At 54.2% G+C, this 19139-nt stretch overlaps 1 protein-coding gene and 2 long non-coding RNA genes across 4 annotated transcripts; 1 reads left to right on the forward strand and 2 right to left on the reverse strand.

The window, feature by feature from the left end:
- Positions 1–366: 366 nt before the first annotated feature.
- Positions 367–6412, reverse strand: IHH (Indian hedgehog signaling molecule). The gene is made up of 3 exons (XM_025441795.3): positions 6080–6412; positions 3447–3708; positions 367–1805 (listed from the first exon to the last, which is right to left on the reverse strand). Exons 1-3 carry the CDS (start codon positions 6395–6397, stop codon positions 1147–1149), a joined length of 1239 nt encoding a protein of 412 aa, XP_025297580.1. The 5' UTR covers positions 6398–6412; the 3' UTR covers positions 367–1146.
- LOC125754523 (uncharacterized) lies at positions 6036–11320 on the forward strand. Its single transcript, XR_007409020.1, has 3 exons — positions 6036–6149; positions 10409–10595; positions 11184–11320. It is a non-coding gene; the product is annotated as an uncharacterized LOC125754523 (long non-coding RNA).
- LOC112656446 (uncharacterized) lies at positions 10936–15511 on the reverse strand. Of its 2 annotated transcripts, none has more exons than XR_003134320.3 (2): positions 15343–15511; positions 10936–11280 (listed from the first exon to the last, which is right to left on the reverse strand). It is a non-coding gene; the product is annotated as an uncharacterized LOC112656446 (long non-coding RNA). The 2 variants fall into 2 exon arrangements; XR_004812532.2 differs by having other exon boundaries at positions 15278–15511.
- Between the last annotated feature and the right edge of the window lie 3628 nt (positions 15512–19139).

Genomic DNA, 19139 nt, shown 5'->3' on the forward strand with positions numbered 1-19139 from the left:
AATTCTACAGAGTCTTTTCATACTATGGTCCATTGTTCACACCAAAAGATGAGAAACGCAGGCCTTGACTAGGCACAAAATGAGGCAGTTCGAGATGAATAAGGTGACCGTGGGCTAGTTACTTCAGTTCTCACTCTGGTCCAATAGTGTTTAGGGCAAACTTTGAGGTCAGCATGTGAAAGCCTTGCCTGATACAGAGCCCAGCTGTTTATGGGGACTTTGCTGGGCTGCTAGGTGAGGAGGGCCTGAAGAGAGGTGGGAGCATGGGAGCTTTTGTCCTTGGAGGAAGGTGACCCACCCCAGGACAGACCTCCCCAGGGCTCCAGACTGTGTACTGGCCCCGTTCAGCATTCTAGATTCTATGGCTCTAACAACTTAAATAATTTTTATTACAAAAGGAAGAAAAGACCAAAACGTCCCCAAAATTCTCCCATGGGCTTCCCCCTCCGCGCCAATAAATAAGGTGGGGGAGACTGACCGGAGGGGGTTAGGGGGTCACGGTTCAGCAGAAGAGGGAGCTTAGCCTGGGCCGGGGCAGGAGGACATCCAGCCCACTCCCCTGGTCCCGGGTACTATGATCACATTGACTGGAACACAGAACTCTGCCCACTGACAGCAACAGTCTCTGGATGTGTCCCAAGGAGTGTGGCCAGGGAGGAAGGTCATGCCTCAGGATGGCCAGGCTGGCTGTCCCACCCTGCGGCCTTCTCAGTTCTGGGCAGCAGGCGTTGAGTCCAGCCAGCTCCCTGCTGGCACCCAGGGAATCTAGCAGCATCGACTGAGGTGTAAGCCCACCTAAGAGGGGCCTAAGACAGATGGAATGGGCCCTCCCCACTGGGGGAGGCAGGTATGAAAAATTAAAGTGAGACCTGGCTGGGTTGGCCCCATGGTGCCAGCCTCGAGGTCTTTAGAATAGGATAGACCAGCCCTTCCCAACCAGCTTAGCTTACAGCTCTGTCACTATATTGAGTTGGGGTGGTCGACGCTGGCGTGGCCTGGTCAAGTTGCAATGGTGTGTCTCTGTGAAAGAGGAGATGGTGGGAACCCTGCCCCCCAACTCAGATCCCTTCCAGGACTAGTGCCCTCCTGGCAAGGAGGACTTTGGACCAAATTAGGCAGTTGCAGGAGGGCAGCGAAGGAGTCTTTTCAGCTCCCTGGCCCAGCCATTCCCAGCGAGTGGAAGCTGCCCTCTTCCAACAAGAGCCGTCCCAGGCGGTAGAGCAGCTGGGGGTACCAGTGCACGCCCTCTCCCGGGGTCCAGCTGCCCCACGCCAAGCTGTGAAACAGTCGCAAGGGCCAAAAGGCCAACTGAGCCAGACGGTGGTCAGCCACAGCCGCAAAGCAGGAAGCCACCACATCCTCCACCACCAGTGTCCCGTGCCTTGTTAGTGGGGCGTAGGCTCCAAGGGCCACATGTGTGGAGACAGCTGCCACTCGGGCAGGCTGCAGGCCTGGCACCCCAGCCACCAGCACATACTGGCCAGGCTGTACTTGGCTGGCAAACGTGGCCCGGAAGTGGGCCGCTGGTTCTGTGTGGTTGTTGGAGGTGAAGAGCAGGTGGGCGGGCGTGAGTGCCAGGCGGCGCGGGGGGTCCTGAGTCTCGATGACCTGGAAGGCCCTCATCCTGTCTGGCTCGCGATCCAGGAAAATGAGCACGTCGCTGAAGGTGGGGTTCCCATCCTCCCCCATGGCCAGCACCCGGTCTCCAGGCCTCACGGCTGACAAGGCCACACGTGCCCCACTCTCCAGGCGCACCTGGGCTCCAGCAGGAAAGCAGCCACCTGTCTTGGCCGCAGCTGAGTGCTCTGTGGGAAGAAGGGACATGAAGGTGTTACTATCGTGTCACAGCACCCCTCCCCAGAGCTCCTCGCGCTCCCGGAGAGCCCCCATCACTGTATCCTGACTCTGCTCTTCACCTCCTCCCCACTGTCCCATGAAGCCTTGAACCCACTCCCCACCCCCCAGTCTAATCCTTTGCCAGTGAGAGTGGCGTATTGTGGCACCAAGACCTAGGAGTGAAAGGAAAGGGCCCTTCTGAAGGTCAGGTGAAGCCCCCGTCAGCTCTCAATCCTGACAATGCTGTAAAGCAGCCAGAGAGGCCGGGGATCAGCTGAGCCAGACGGTGGTCAGCTGTGACTCAGCTGCAGTCTTGTGGAGAAAACACTTAGCTCCTCTGGGGTCTGGATGTCCCATGATTTCTCAGTCCTTGCTCAGGCACTCCCCAAAAATTGCCCTCTCAGACGGACTCCCCAAGTTCTGTGCCACAGCTGGCCCTTGGAGTCCATAGAGAAGAGAGAGAGCCTCAGAGTGAATGGTCAGATCAGGGCATGGCTCAGTGGCAAGGGTAAAATCACCATCTTCGGTTCATGTGCTGGGTCCTTGTATGGGGACAGGACACAGGGGCATTGGGGAGTGGGGTGGAGAGCAGTGTTGGGGGCAGGAATAATGACAGAGGTGGCCACGTGGGGAGCTGCCACCAGGCCAGTGTTCGCCGGTGAAAGGTGGACGTGTCTTGAAGTAGATACAAGTGGCAGGAAAGTGCTGGAGGGGAGGGTGGGGACGGGGTCCCCACTGTGTGCCCAGGTGGGTTTGGGAATTGTTAGCAATGGGCCTGGTCTCAGTGTGCCAGGTCTTCAAGTGTGATTACTGCCTGGTGCCAGCGTGGAGGGCTGTGCCCGCAGCCAGGTGGGGCCAGACCGGCAGTCACGCAGGAACCATTTGAAGCATCCATGACTGAGTTCAGTGTAGGTGACAGAGACGCTGACAAGATCCGAGGGAGGGGCAGGGCCCCAGCGCCTGCCCATTCAGATCAACAAGGCGGCTAATCTGGGAAAATCCATTTTATTGAGTCCACTCTTTATTCTGGCCCTCGTCGCTGGCTTTGCCCCAAAATGTCCAGCTTCAGGGCCCTGAGGGAGAGGTTGGGGACGCCTGCACCTCCAGAGGAGCATACAAAATGCCCTAAAGGGGCTGACCTGCAGCAGGGCTCTGGGCTCTGAATCTCTGGGCTCCTGGCTCCTGCTGAGGCCACTGCTGGTGTCTGGGCACACCCTGGCCCCTGGCCCCTGGTCCCGCCACCCGCCTCCATTCTGAGTCAGCTGAGTGGGGAGGCCATCTCTGTCACAGCCTGGCTTCCATCTGTCCAGCTCGCTCTGTCTTGCACCTCCTGTGGCAGGCTCTGGACTGTGGACCGCAAGGTCGACCCCCAGCCGCGCTGGGAGAGGGCCCTGTCTCCCTAGGCTCCTGCCATGAGCGCTACCAGACACGGGATGAGCAGGTGGTCACAAGCAGCAGCGGGGAGGGGGAGCGCCGGGGACGTCCTCTTCCCTGGGGTCCCCTCCTCCATCCCCTGGCCGGCCTCTTCACCTTCCTGGCAGCGGTGAGCCCTGTGCCTGCCCACGCCCTGCGGCCCCGGCCCCGGGCCCAGCCCCCAGGCAGCGGCTCACCAGACTTGACGGAGCAATGCACGTGGGCCTTGGACTCGTAATACACCCAGTCGAAGCCGGCCTCCACTGCCAAGCGCGCCAGCAGGCCGTACTTGTTGCGGTCGCGGTCCGAAGTGGTAATGTCCACCGCTCGGCCCTCATAGTGCAGCGACTCCTCTGAGTGGTGACCGTCCTCGTCCCAGCCTTCGGTCACTCGCAGCTTCACGCCAGGCCACTGGTTCATCACTGAGATGGCCAGAGAGTTCAGGCGGTCCTTGCAGCGCTGCGAGAGGAAGGCGCGCGGAGTTAGGGGGAGATGCTGGCCCCTGCGGGTGGAGGCGCTGCCTCGCCCGGCCTCTCCCAGGGCATCCGCTGGAGTTGGGAAACCGGGGAGGGTGCTCTGCTCCCATCTCGTAGGAACAAAGAGCCCTAACTTGCTTCCTCGCATTCTAGCATCTGGCTGTTCCAGGGACCTGGACCGCATGGTGGCGCCACAAATCTGGAGGGCGCAACGGGGAGGTGCACCCTTGGGCGACCTTCTCCGATAAGCGGCCCCTCCCTCCTGCGCGCTCTCTCCTCAGACCCAGGTACCGATCCCTCCGCAGACCGGGCTACACTTTTCCAGTGCCGAGTCCCTCCGTCCCACCGTGGCAAGGGAGCCCGAAACCGCCCTCCGCCCGCAGGGTGGGAGTGGTAGCGGAGCCGACTGCCTGCGGCGGGCCTGCTAGGCGTGCAAGGCCGAAGGTGCCCAGTAGGTGTCACCGTAGCCTCAGGGCTGAAGCCCCCCCGACCCGGGTGCCCGAGGCGCGGCAGGTGCAGAGCTCCCCAGGAGCGCGGGGGTGTGTTGGGGGGAAATCCTGGGCGGCGGGGATCTCTCGAGAGCCACAGAGTTTTCCTGCTGGGACTTAAGATCCCAAAGCGTCCTGCAACCTATCCGAGGATGTGGAAGCCCGGGAACCTGAAGCTGGTGGTAAGGTTAGCGCCTAGCCTGGCCAGAGGGTGGGGACGCGGAGCGCCTCCAGCTGCACCGGGCGCACCGGGCGATGATAATCCCAGGCAGCGTTTTCCCCGAGTCCAGAGCCTCCAGCACCTGTGCGCCGCCCCTATCAGGGAAGGGAGTCCAGAAACCCAGCCTCTGATCTCAGCGAGCCAGCTGCAGCCCTGGCCCACGTGGGGGTGGGAGTAGGGCCGCCCCTGGGGGAAGGACGGGAGAGCTCCGCCGTCTGTAATGACTCCCCGCCGGCCTGCAGCCCAAAGGACCCTGCAGTTGACCGGGGCGGGGCGAGCGGGAGAGGGGGCCCTTTCACAGTCCTCAACTCAGGTGTGAGGCTCCGCCTACCCCCCCACCTCGGGGAGCCCGGCCCCACAGACCCTTGGACTCGGGACTCCCGGGAACCAACGACGGCTACAGCCCAAGTCCTGGCCGGCCTCCGGGGAGCAGCCTCGCTGCGGGCGCTCACTGCCCGGGGAGGGAGCTCCGCGTGCTCCTTGCCTCCAGGCTTCAAGCACCCAAGTACGGCGGCCCCGCGGGCCCCCGCTCCCCGCCCCTCTCCCCCTCCCCCGGGTCCAGAGCCGGGGCGCGCGCTGTCAATGATTGCCCAGCCCGTGGCCCGGATCCTTATCTGCATTCCTCGGCGCCCGGCCCGGCCCGGCCACCAGCCAACCTTCGGCCCCGACACCGGCCGGCCAGCCCCGGCGCCAGGGCGCAGGCTGAGAGCTGTGGTGGAGCCGCTCTTCCCAAAGCACCTAGGGAGCGCGCTGCCTGCCTGCGGGGGAAGCCCCGGGAGACCCCTGAGGAAGGGGACCGTAGGTTTCCGATTCCCTGGGACCCCCACCGCGGAGAAGAAAGTCTGCTCCCCAGTGCGTGGGCTTGAGCCGGTCCTGTTGGGAGCTTGCCGAAACTGGCTAGCCTTAGCCCTGCTCCCTGCCTCTCCCGGCATCCTGGCGCTCCTTTTTCAACCCTCCCGTCCCCGCCACCAAGCCCAGGGATCCCCCAAGTTCAGTCCCAGATCCCGAAGTTCCCGGCACCCCACCCTTAACCGCAGCTGAGCCGCGCAGCTCCCGGGACAGACACGTGGGCTCGCCGGGCAAGTTCCCTTTCCCACCGCCTCCCGGCCCGACTCTTCCCGCGGTCCCCAAACCCGGACCCAGGGGGCACGCGACTCCAGGAGGGGCAGCGCAGCGGACCGGGAGCGCGCGGGGAGGAAAGGCCCTGTGCGCCCGCAGCTTCTTCGCCTCCGGGGTGCCGAAGGGCTTCGGGCTTCGCAAGGAGAGGGGCGCAGCGGTGCGGAAGGTTAGGCCAGCAGGGACTGCGGGGGTCCCGGAGGCGCAGGAGGCGGCCGGGTCGAGGTACCTCCGGGGGCCGCGGCCGGCCTCAGCGGCCGGCCCTCCGGGGCACAGGGGCTGCCGCCACCCGGCCGGGGCGCTCGGCAGCGGGGAGCTCTTCTCACGGCCTCCGCGGGTTCGCGGCTGTCCGCGCTGCCGCCGGGACCCCTGGCCGGCCCATCCTGGGCAGCAGGCGGCCGGGCTTGGCGAGAGGGGCAGGTGCCAGGGGGCGTGCCGGCCGGTCGAGAAAAGGTGCCAGGGGGGCGGGGAGGGCCGGGCAGGTGGCGGTGCTTCGGCGGCGGCGCCCTGCGAGGGCGGGTCGCGCTCACCTGGGTCATGAGGCGGTCGGCGCCCGTGTTCTCCTCGTCCTTGAAGATGATGTCGGGATTGTAGTTGGGGGTGAGCTCCTTGAAGCGCTCCGAGCTGCGCGCGATCTTGCCTTCGTAGCGCCCGCTGGCGCCCAGGGTCTTCTCGGGCACGTTGGGGCTGAACTGCTTGTAGGCGAGCGGCACGAGCTTGCGCGGCGGCCGCCGCCGGCTGCCCACCACCCGGCCCGGCCCGCAGCCCCGCGCCGCCGGCACCAGCAGCAGCAGCAGCAGCAGCAGCAGGCAGAAGCGCAGCCGGGGCCGGAGCCGGGCGGGAGACATGGCCGGGGAGCCCGGGCGGGCGGCGGGCGAGGGCGCCTGGGGGGCCGGTGGGTGGGCGAGGCGACGCGAGCGCTGCGGGGGCTCAGGCGTCCGGGTGGCTCCGGGGGGCTCCAGGCGGGGGCGCCATGGGCTGCGCGGCGCGGCGCGGGGCCGGCGGGACTCAGGTGCGGGGCGGGGGCCCGGGGCCCTGGCGGGTGGCGGCGCGCTGTCCCCCTCGGCGCCTCGACTCTGAGCTGCCCGGCTCGCCCGCCGCCAATAAATAGGCCGGCCCGTTTGTTTTGGCAACGCGGCGGCGGCGGGGGGCGGCGGGCGGCGGGGCTGCGGGCCGCCGGGCTGGGCTGGGCTGGCCGGGCCGGCGGGCTGGCGGGCCCCGCGGTTAGCGCCCCGGCCCGGCGGTCAGGCGGCTCGGGCGGAGCGGGAGCTGCTGCCGTCTGCGGCGCAGCCCGGGGCCGAGTGAGAGGGGAAATGGAAGAGATCCGGGCTCGGGCCCCGCGCAGACCGCACCCTACCCATGTCCCTGCCTCCTGTGCGCTCGACAGCGAACCTGCAGCAAGGGCGGCACAGCCTCCTCCCCCTCGGGCGGGCGGGCGGCCCCGGCACCAGCCAGCCCTCGTCCCGCTCGCTCCTCCGCCGTCCGCCCGCCCGCTGCCCTCGGCGCCCCCTGCGCTGCCCGAGTGCGCCCTCCCCGCCCGGACGCGCCCCACCCCGCCTGGGCCTCGCCTCTGGGCTCCCCGCGGCTCCGGGGTGCCCCGCCAGGCGCAAACCTCCGGGACAGGAGCTGCCACCCCCACAGAGACCGCAACCCACGGCGCGGCCGGACGCGAGGGGCGGGGGGCAGTGGCCGGACCGCACCGCCGCCTACGGTGTCCCCTGCGGGGAAGTAAAGCCAAGAGGCGGGAGGCCGCTCCTAACCTGGCGCCCCACCCTGGCCCTGGAGACGCGCCCTCTCGGCTCGGTGGACTGAGCTCTCTACCAGCCCGGTGCACATCCCACGGCCGCAGGGTGGGAAGCTGGGAGTGGGGCGTCCAGCCTCACCCAAGAGCCCGATAGGGGCTTTTGAGTTGGAAACACCATTAAAGCGAGCAAAATGAAGTTGCAAAGGGATGGGCCAAGGTGTAGAGAAGAGCAGCTAAATGGTGACCTCAACAGAATGCTGGAGGAACTGACCCCCGGCGGAGGCGACAGGGGCTTGCTAAGGGCCGCACCAACGACTCAGAACTGTTGGCATGCAGGACAATTACTCTCTTAATTCCACTTTATAAATTAAAAAGGAGAAAGGCTATACAGAGGCAGCCAGAGAAGTGAACATGGATTGTGTACGTATTTCAATATGTCATTCGAGAAAGCTGAATGAATTCGGGTTTATTCTGCTAAAACAAGAAAAGGCGAGTATGTTAAAAACAAATGCCACCATCACAACAAATGATATGATTTGGTTGCAATCTATCCTACAGGTTCAGTAGAAGTAGGAATAAAAAGGTTAAAAGGTTCTCATTCCAAGAATACTAACACGCTAAGTACCGTTTTACTGCTACGTGCCATATACACAGAAGCTATTAGACATTATTATACTAAGTATTCTACTTGCGTTGTCTCATTTAAACTCACAACCCCAAACAAGCTATTATTATTATTCCCAGTTTTCAAATGAAGGTTTTGAAGTTCAGAGAAGATACACAACTAGCTTCTGGCAGGGGACCAGAGAGGAATTCAAATCCTCTACCTTTATCCCCCCCCCCAGTCTGACCCCAGAGCCCCAATCGTCCCCCCACCCCACCCCCGCACGTGCACAGGCTTCTATGTCTTGCAGAGCCAGTACAGCCAGGGTTTTGGATGGTGGTGAACTTTTCACGGATGTACTCACGTTTTCTCTGGATCAATTTTGTGGACGGAAGTTCAGAATTGAAGGGGACTCGAGAGAGTGCCTAATCTAAGCACTTCAGTTTTTTGGGGTTCAAAAACTATCCCTGCAATATTACCCACCCGCCTCCCTCTCTCCCACTCAGATTTCTGGGGCAGACTACTCAGCCAGGTCAGTACCTCTCTCAATCCAGACAAACAGGGGCCCTCTTCTTCTGGAGCTCTAAAGAAGACAATCCCATAGGATCCCAGGGTCACCTGTCCTAATGTGTTATGTAATAATTTTCTACAGAAGCTTTGCCTTAAGTTCAGTGTCTCTTTCTTCCTCCCTCTCTAATGCAAATTCAACTCCTTTCCCTTTTTTCTGGCTTTAGAGATTAGGGCCATTATCCCACTTACTATCCCATAAACACGGTCTCAAAGAGTTGTTAAATTCACTTTCAACCTTCTTTTCTCCAAGTAAAAGACAATTTAAGATTCTCTTAGAGGCTCTAACTTATATCTGTCTGTTGACTTTGCCATTCTTCCTGTCATTTCTCTTCTGAAACTGGGACCCTGTTGAATACAAAGCTCTGGTAAAGATCTGATCCGGTGTCAAATAAGCACTACGCAGTGCTGAGGCAGCTTGGCATCTGGGGGTGCTCCGAAAGCAGCGACAGCAGCATAACCTCTGTGGTTGAGATTGGGCTCCACCGAGTCTCACCCCTCCTCCCGCCTGGCTAACTTAGGATGGCGATCAGGTTGTGTACTGGGAGAGGCACATGGGGGGAGGGGGCTAACATTCATCAAGTCTTTTCTCCATGACACTTACCTTAAGCACTTAGTCAAATCTTCACAATCTCCCCTGCCCTCTGTGCTGTAGCAATTATTATTCTCATTTTACAAATCTACAATTCTAAGGCTCTCAGAGTGAAGTAGTTTGTCTGTGGTCCCACAGTCAAGTTTTGAACCCTGGAGCTTCTCCACTCCAAACTGAGTACTTTTTTCTCAAGACACAGTGGTGGTTCAAGATCTGAGTGTCAAATTTGGATCTGCATCAGTCTAGTAGCATTCAGTGCAGGGAGGGAGAGAAGAAAGCGGAGAGTGGAAGCATCGTAATTTCCATGGTAGTGATCCTGGAGCACTTTAAATCTGAATTGGGGCCTAAGAACCTTGGAGACATTTCTTGGTTCCCTATGTTCTTAGCTGCTCAGTAGATGTAGGGTAGCTTTTGAATGGGGCTAATCCATGAGAGGTGGCAAACGAAGCCTGGTTCTTTTTCTGGTCTCTGCCAGGCTCCTGCCTGTGGTAAAACTAAAGAACCAAAGTGTGCCACTCTGGGACCACCGATGGCCTGGAGTTTGATCAGCAGCAACAGAGCCTGATCAGGGCACCTCACATCTGAGTCCTGGGCCTATTGGTAAAATCACTTGTCTTCTCCCACCTTTAGACCACTTTTACTCCTCACTCATCTGGATTTTGGACAAAGTGAAATCTATTTCCTTGGATACTATGATTCATTTTTTGCTTACTAGAGTGAAAGTTGGAAAAATAGACTGGAAAGAAGGGGGGCGGGGAGGAAAATAACCATAGAACCTGATCATTAAAAATCTGTTGGGAGGGATCCCTGGGTGGCGCAGCGGTTTGGCGCCTGCCTTTGGCCCAGGGCGCGATCCTGGAGACCAGGGATCGATTCCCACGTCGGGCTCCCGGTGCATGGAGCCTGCTTCTTCCTCTGCCTATGTCTCTGCCTCTGCCTCTCTCTCTCTCTCTGTGTGACTATCATAAATAAAAAAAAAAAAATTAAAAAAAAATCTGTTGGGACACCTGGCTGACCTGGCTGACTAGGTCGGTAAAGCGTGGGACTCTTGATCTCGGGGTCATGAGTTCAAGCCCCATGTTGGGTGTGGAGATTACTTAATTAAATAAAACTTTAAAAATTTTTACTATCTGCTTATGAGACTGCTATATGGGTATATTTCCTCAATCCTGAATTTAACACTATAGTACAAATATGGTATACTTATCACCATATATTCATATAAATGTATAAATGTATGTGTGTGTATATAGATGTGGGTATATCTACAGATACACACAGATACATACTGTGCTGGTCCATGCTTCTATACTCAACTAGTCTTTTTCCTCCTAATCATGCCACTTGACCAGATCAATCCTGCTCTAAATCCATGGGTGCTGAGCCACAACCAGACAAGTTTCAGGAATGCAGTTAGTCAAATATCTTCCAATGACTCAGCTCACAGGAGCCCTGGTTCATAGAAAGAGCACTAGGCCTGGAGTTGGCAGATTTGCACCTGAACATGGTCTCTGATACCTCCTACCTATGTGGCCTTGGGTAAGTCACTCGACTTCTCTAAATTTTAGTTTTCCCCTCTATAAAGTGAAAATCTTACCACTTACCTTGTAGGGTTGCTGAGAGGGTTAAAAGTATAAGCTGTAAAGTACAAGCCTTATGTGTCATTTGTTTTTATCCTCTGCTGGGTTCACTAGCAGCGGATAATGATTCCTATCACCTATCTAGGGGGAATAATATCCATCAGGATGCTCATGCATGTGTGTCCTGAGACAGTGCTGGGATTAAGAGGATTCTTTCTATTAGGGAGCATCTACTTTGTGCATACTAGTGTGATAGGCACATAAAGACAGAGAATGCAAACAGAAAGTAAAAGACACAGTTGTCCTCAAGAAATTTACTATTTAACCTTAAAAATAAATCATGAAAATAAAAGACAGTTACAAAGCTGTGAATGCCACTCATGAATGGGTACAGAATAATGCATTATAAACTAGATAAGTTGGTAGATAAGGGCCGAGAAGGGAATGGAATTAAGAAGCGATTAGCCTGGGATCTTCCTTCCCATTGGATTCGTCCCACTAGTTGTCTAAGTTACTTAACTGTTGAAACGTTTTCCATCATCTTTAGATCATTTTGACATCCGTTTCATAGCTGCTTCAATTCCATATGATGAAGGAGTTAGACCTCTTGAAAGAGATTGGTTTTGAAGGAGGGAAAGGAATGCCTGAAAAGAATGAAGAGGATACTCAGCGACAAGCAGTGGCCCAAGCACAGATGATGGTACCAGCGATAATGCAAACCCAAGCTGGATGATCCAGTAAAGGAGGAAACCCCACTGTGATCTGATGTAACTTTCACAATGGCCCTTATGAAATTGACACCATTATCTTCATTTTTACGAATGAGGAACTGAAGTTCAGAGCTTGTAAGTGAGGGAGTTGGAGTTGGAATCCAGACCGGTTTGACTCCATAATAATCCCGTTTCTTCGTGATTCCTGGGGCAAGCATGCTGGATTGTTGACCTCTGTTCGAGACACTCATTTTCTCTCTAAATCTAAGGGACTCTTTTGTTACCTTCATTTTGGATTTTTAAGACCTCATACTCTTTGACCATTTCCCCAACTGGTTGAGATCACTCTGACTTCTGTTAATTTTTTTCTTAAGTAGGCTGTTCGCCCAATATGGGAGTCAAACTCACAATCCAAGATGGAGTTCCAGGTTCTACTGACTGAGCCAGCCAGGCACCCCTCTACTATTGATCTTTTGAAGAGGTTAGCAACTCCACCAAATTTGGCGCATATACAGAGGTAGAAGCAGGCCTGTCTTTCAAGCCTCAGCTCAGTCCAGAACAACATATTTTGGAGATCCAATTAGAGCCACTCAAATGCTTTGAAAGCTGGCTATTGCTTAGAAATGGGAATGTCAAGTTACCTTCACCCTAACAATAAGCTCATTACAAGGCACTTCAGAGAGATTCAGGCATTAAAGACTTTGCTTTGATAACTTTGAAAAGGCAGGAAAAAGTAACAAAATTAGTTATAAAGGGAATTTCCCCCCTCAAATCAGAAACCAAACATTGTGGGAAACTCTTATAGATTGAAAGACATATATACAAATATATTTTTATATGAGTAATAACATGTGTATTAACAAAGTAGCCTTACTTCAACCCCACTGTCTCTATTTGGGAGGAAATTAGTTGCTTAAAGATAATCTTAAAAATACTCATTCAGGAAAGGGTACTACCCTTTTAATTCTCAAGCGATGCTCTTGACATGCCTGTTGGCTTTCTATAACTGGGTTTGGATTGGCCCACCCTCACTCTCTCACCAGTCTCTCTTGATACAGCTAGCACCCTAAGGATGCTGGGGATGTATAGCCAAAGAAGCAAGAAGGTATCCTGTTACATTTTAAAAAATATATAACTTGTGTTCTTAGTTTCTGCAAAATGACAACATCATTCCGTTGTGGTTCTAGCTAATATGATGACATTCAACCCCTACTCTTGCCTTATGCCTGGTTGCTCCAAACAAAAAAGATTACATTCACTTATGTTTACAGGTTTCTAAAACCACTTCAAGATACTGCCGGTGTGGAGGGGTATGTGTGTGTGTGTGTGTGTGTGTGTGTGTGTGTGTGTGCGTGTGTGTGATCATCTTTCTGCATATATTCACTCCACAAGTATTTTTGAGCACGTATCAAGTGCCAAACACTGCAAGAGATGCTTGGGATGTGGGAGAACCAGAAACACAAGGCAAAGATTCCTGCCCTTATGGAGCTGTAGTCTAGTGGGGAAGCATTAGGAATACTGACAATTAAAAATAATGGAAATGCATGATGTATCAGGGGAACCCGAAGGATCATCTGCAAACCGTAAAAGGGAGGAAAGGGATTGAGTGGGCAGCCAGCTTGTGGGGAGGGTGTGAGGTTGGGAGGCGGGTCACTGGTAAGTAGGGTGGTCGGTGGAGGTCTCACTGGGCGTGACTTCAGCCAAGACCTGAAAGATGTGAGGTCTTCAACCAAGCAGATGTCTAGGGAAGAACATTCTAGGCAGAGAGAACTGCATAGAGCAACGGCCTTATGTGCTTGCATATTAAGGAAATAGCAAGGAACCCAGAGTAATTGAAGATGAAGCTGGGGGAAAATGGAGGAAGCGTGGCTTTCTATTTGCTGATCATAAGTATGATCGTCCAACTATTTATAACGCTCATACCCAAGATAATTTACCCTTTAGAGAGATTTATGTTTGACATGTAAATATGGACACAATATAGTCAAGTAGGAATAAAAGCAGATAATAAAACAGTATTTGTATATATGATTCTTTTAAACTTAAAAAAAAAAAAAAAGAGCGACCTAGGCATGGCTTTCACTTTCTACTTTACACAGTTCAAAAAATCTATCCCTTCACTAGCATCTTTGGATTGCGGGCTTCTTGAAAACAGGAGCTGGCCACACAGCAAGTAGCATAATGCCCCTGTTGATGGGGATGCTGGTGAGTAAGCCCTCAATATATACAAGCTTTGAATTAATGCATGTATAATTGTGCCTGTTTCTTGTTGAATATGGGTTTTTCTATCTCATTCTTGACATACTTCCTACAAACCTGTGCCTTTCTTTGAATTCCTTTGTAATGTTTTGGAACTGCCTTGTTGGACTTTCCCATTCACGGTCCTAGATATGTAGGGCACAAGGTTTAACCAAACAACCTGGCTTCTTACATCTCCCTTCCTGATCAGAAATACAGACCGTCCTCTGGAGCTTCCATTGGGGATCTTTCTTCCCACCGAATTCTTTCCACTAGCTGTCCCACTTACTGAATGGCTAAAATGTTTTCCATCATCCCTAGATCATCTTGATATCCAGTTTCATACCTGCTTCAATTCTCTCTGATGACGGCCATAAGGGTGGTTTAAGATTCCTATCCAGAAGCATACATACCTCTTAGATTCTTACTCCCAAGAACTATTTTCCAGATGTCTTTCTGGTGGGAAACTCAGCTTCTACCAAGCAGTTCCTGCTTTAAAATAGCTTTGGTGAGGGGTGCCTGGGTGGCTCAGTCTGTTAAGTGTCTGCCTTCAGCTCAGGTCATGATCTCAGGGTCCTGGGACGGAGCCCTGTGTTGGGCTCTCTGCTCAGCGGGGAGTCTATTTCTCCCTCTCCCTCTGCCCCTGCCTCTGCTCGTGCACTCTCTTTCTCTCTCTCTCTCAAATAAATCAATAAAATCTTTTAAAAAATAAGTAAAATGGCTTTGGTGAATTACCCTGAATTACCACATAGCACCCTAAGTGAGAAAAAGTGAGTAACATCAAACGCTCCCTCCTGTTGTTCCATCCTCGCCCTATATGAACTGATTAAATATAGTTTCATTTGGCACAATTCTTCTGTTTTCATTCTTCAAATCCTAAAAATGCACCTACACTTTGACCGTTCAATAGTCCAAGGTGCTGGATCTGGGCCTCACTGTACTTCACCTCATTGACTAGTGACACCTCCAAAAGCAGGATGGCTGCAACTTGTGCCCAGTGCATCCTGGGTGCGTGACAGCCATGTACAAACTCAAAGGTGGCCATTTCTCACGCCAGGTGCCCTGTAGTCTTGCAAGAGGACAACGTCATCTGCCTTTGGCAGAATGTACCACCGTGTTAATTTTCCCTTTAGCACAATCCAGACACTGCATCTTCTTTTGATTCCAAGTGCCATCGTGCAGGCTGTCTATTCCTTCTGTCCTCTTACTCTAATCATGTAAATTATCCTGCCACATTGAATTGGTATTTATTAAGGAGAGCAACACAATGAACATAACCACTAGCAGAAAACCCCTCCAGTTGAGGTATCAGTATCACCTCCATACGTCATCAGAGTATTACTCTTTACATGGCCGTCATATCAGGTTACTAACGAAACAGAAATCCTTGTTGGCAATTCCTCTTCCCCCAACCAGGGCCTTCCTACTACTCTCGTATGTGACACAGGAACCACTGGTATTGCTGTGTGCCCTGGCAGGACCAGGCAGCAGTCATAAATGAAACTGGCAGTCTTGCCTCCTCATGTGGCAGCAGGTCTTTTTGTCTTGAACAAAGGATCTCATTACCCCCCAGAACCTCAGCAGTATTGCTCTTGACCCCTGACGACAGACCTAGACCCTGCAGGGCTTCCCCCTATTACCCCCACCCCGCACTCCGCCCAGCAGCTCCAACCCTGTACACCACCCTGCTTACCCTTCAAGGCCTGGGGTGGTAGGGGGAAAGCAGGATGGAGGGCTAGTCAAGAGGATTACCCTTACCCTACTCCATTCTCCCTTCTCCTGTCACCGATTTCTGACCGGCTGTCGATCCTATCAGGGGTCCATAAAGCGAGGAGGACTCTGGCCCGGGAGAGGGGGGTAGGGGTTAGGCAAACAGGCCAGGGAGGCAGTTGGTTGAAGTTTAACCACAATATTCTTGGTCTCTATTGTTTTGAGTGAGGCCCAATATTTCCACAGCAGGATTATAGGATCTGATTAACCATGTTAGACAACAATGCCGAGCTGGGATGGGCTTCCCCTTCCAGCTGCCAATATGAAAAAGTAAATATAACACCCAGATTTCAGAAGGGACTCCCAGCAGCCCCCAAGCCCTACTCCCCAATTCTAGCCCTGCTTCTGTTCTGGGTCCCAAAGTGAGGGGAGGAAGAGTGTGGCACTGCATGCTCCTTTAACTCCTGGCCCTTGGCCCAGCAGGACAAGTAATCCTGGCACAATCTTCCCAGGTGAGTCAATGGCTGTGTGCTCCCCACACCCTGGAGTCCTTCCAGCGCCTCTTCCGGGTTCCCCTAAGCTGGCCCAGACTCTCAGGAACCCATGAGAGTTAGGTGCTGAGAGGCTAGCACTCATTCAAAGTGTCCAGGAGTGTAGAAAGCACAGCAGAACCTGCTGGGCTCCAGGAGAGAAAAACCAAGGGCAGGTAGGACTTAACAGCTTGCAAGAGCAAATGAGCCTTTCTGGAATGCTTTGGTGCCACCTAATGACTTCCTGCATGCCAGGGTAAAGAAATGAGACCCCGGAGTTGAGAGGAAGCCTAAGGGACTACCATAAAGCAAAGTCTCGGGAGATGGAAAAAGTATTCCTCCAAGGGCCTGGAACGAAAGACAGAGGCTAGACGGGCTTCCAGCTCGAGTAGTGAGGGATTCCCTAGGTCCCCTCTACATCGCGCACACACGCACCACACAAGCTAACTCATACTCTCCCTATCTGGATGTTTCCCCTCAGGGTGGGATCTTCTGACACCCTGTGCAACAAAATATGGGGAGGGGGGCGCATAGAACAATACGGGGCCCACGACAAGAATAACCGGTAGCAGCTTCCAGAAGGTCATGGCAGTTAGGGAAAACTCTCCCTCCAACGTGGGGCTCCCTTCCCTTCCGACGTTCCTCTCTGTGAGTGCCCAGCATAACCCACTGCAATTCTATGAGCCCACGCATGTACTGATATTCATAAGAGGAACTAGGAACCCAGGGCCTTAAGCTCTAAGGCCGGGGTCTTCCTGTAGTTTTGAACAGTTTCTTCTTCTTCAGGAAAGCCAGAATATAGAAAATACTTCAGGTCAGAGCTTAGGAAAGTGTAAGTCCTGGGGGGTGCCTGGCCGGCTCAGTTGGTAGAGGGTAGAGCACGTCATTTTTCATCTTGTTGTGAGTTCGAGCCCCATGTTCGTCTTTAAAAAAAGAAAAGCATACATCCTGATCTTAATCAGAACCTAGTTAACATAAAGTCGCACCATTTGGTAGTTATAATACCACCATGGTGCTATTTTCTGAGTTAGGGTTAAAAACGGACTCTATTCTCAAAGAATATTTTACTCCTTGAGAGTATGAAAGGGTGACCACAAAAGACATGTAGGAAATATGTCTATAACACAGATTATATTAGTAGCACACATAGTGAGGGCATAGGCGTAACAGATAAAGAGCTTCTTCTTACATCATGAGGAAAGTTTGTTGTTGTTGTTTTAAGATTTTATTTATTTATTCATGAGAGACAGAGAGAGAGGGGCAGAGACATAAGCAGAGGGATAAGCAGGCTCCATGCAGGGAGCCCGATGCAGGACTCGATCCCAGGACCACGACCTGAGCTAAAGACAGACACTCAACCACTGAGGCCCAAGAAAGGGTTATTAAGAGGATTTTGGGTTTCCCCTAGACTCTTGGGAGCAATCTTCCTAGTTTTGTAAAAAAGGAGAGAATGAGAGGCAGAGTAATTGCGGAGAGAAGGAGATGCCTCTGGTGACATCAAAAGACTAGGTTGTGGCCTTTCCCATTCCCCCTCCTCCTGCCTTTACTGTTCAGAGACTGACACTTGAGACTCCCGCTCCTCACCAGCTGACCAGGGCGAGGGGAGGTGAGGGCTTCGAGGAGGGGAGGTTGCAGCAACTAGGAAGGCCAGAAGCGGGAGTTCGAAGGCACCACCAGACACAATTAAGAAGCAGTCGGGCTGAGGGTTCAAGACCCTTGACCAGCTCTCTTCCCTGCCAAGTGCTCCCTGTAGGTGAAGTGCATCAGTCCCGGGGAGGGACCCGGCTGTGCCAGGGACAGATTCCCTCCTGGTCTCTCTCTTGGCTACCTCACCCTCCAGGATTTCCAGGGTGAGCTGCTCAGGGTTCCGTGGGAAGATGGAAAGCAGCAGCTCCTTTTCCCCTTCTCAAGAACTTTTCCAGCCTTTGGAGACGCTCCCTCCTTGACCCGGGAGCCTGGTGGGACTTGTCCAGGAGGCGGCTGGGGCGCTGCCCTCGAGGTGGGCCAGGAAAGCCCTTCCCCGCAGTGGGGCCTGACTTGAGGAGGTGCTGCTGGGCTGGAGCGCTAAGGGCCGAGGATTTCTCTTCCAGCAAAGAGCTTGCCTGTCCCGCCGGCGGTGGGGGCAGGGGAGCGGGCGGCGAGGCCAAGTAGGCCTTGCAGCCTAGGTGGCGCTATTTCCCTATTTTTTAGGTCCAGTTGCTGCAGGAACTTCCTCGAGGTCCCTAGTCCTGCTCCTGGTTTGCTGGCTTGCTCCGTGTAAACCACCTTATATTATTTTTTTTTCTAAAAATACTCCAAAGCAATTGAAAGAGTCCCTTCTCCCACCAGCCAGCCCTGGCCCCAGCCCCGGCCCCGGGGAGCGGGCGGGTAGGCGGGGAGGTGGGCCACTGCTTTATTAAACACAGGGAAAACTAATATTTACGGAATAAAATTTATGGAGCAGCCACGAGAATTCGACCCTTTTATGTGCATGTGGGGTGGGGGTTGGGCCAGGCTGGGAGCCTGGGGGGTTGAGGGGGTGGCCAAGCCAGGGGGCAGGGCTGGAATACAGCCTGGCTACGCCAATCTGTGGAGGCCAGGATTTCCCGGGAGTTGCCCCAGGATCCTCAACCACCACCCCTAGCTCTGGGGGGGCAAGAGCTTCAGGGCAGGAATACCCACCCAAGACAGAGCCTCCGGGAGCAACGCTACTCTGAGGATGTGTTTAGGCCAATCCCCATGGAGGCAGCAACCTTTGAGGCAAAGGGGGCAGTGGCAGGGAGATGCCCTTACTTAACCTTTAAAAAGAAAAAGTCATGCATCCTTTTGAGAACATGAAAAAGTTATGCTCTTAGAGTTTTACTCGCAATTTTAGGGGCTTCACAAACCCCTGAGCCCCCTCTGACTAAAACTGCACATTCTTGGGGTGTCTGGATGGCTTAGGAGGTTGAGTGTCTGATTCTTGATCTCGGTTGTGAGTTCAAGCCCCACACTGGGCTCCACGGTTGGCGTGGAGCCTACTTTAAAAGAAAAACTAGGGAAAAAATATACATGCTCTTAAGATGGTAGTCTTAGCACAGAGGGATCATCCAGGGTGAAGCAGCCTGATTTCCCCTCAGATTGCTGGGCAAGTCCATGTGGCCTCATACTTTCATATGTCCAAATCTGGCTATCTAAATTATGCCAAAAAAGAAACTAAAGGACAAAGTGAGCCACCTGATGGATTGTTTTCATGTTGTCCCCAGATCACTTCAATGACAGTCCCGACTGGGGGGCATATCCTGGGGCGCTGTGGTCTGGAGGCAGCACTATCAGTGGTACCTGAGAATGAGCCCT

The sequence above is a fragment of the Canis lupus genome, chromosome 37 (genome assembly GCF_003254725.2).
Source record: "Canis lupus dingo isolate Sandy chromosome 37, ASM325472v2, whole genome shotgun sequence".
NCBI classification, from domain to species: domain Eukaryota; kingdom Metazoa; phylum Chordata; class Mammalia; order Carnivora; family Canidae; genus Canis; species Canis lupus.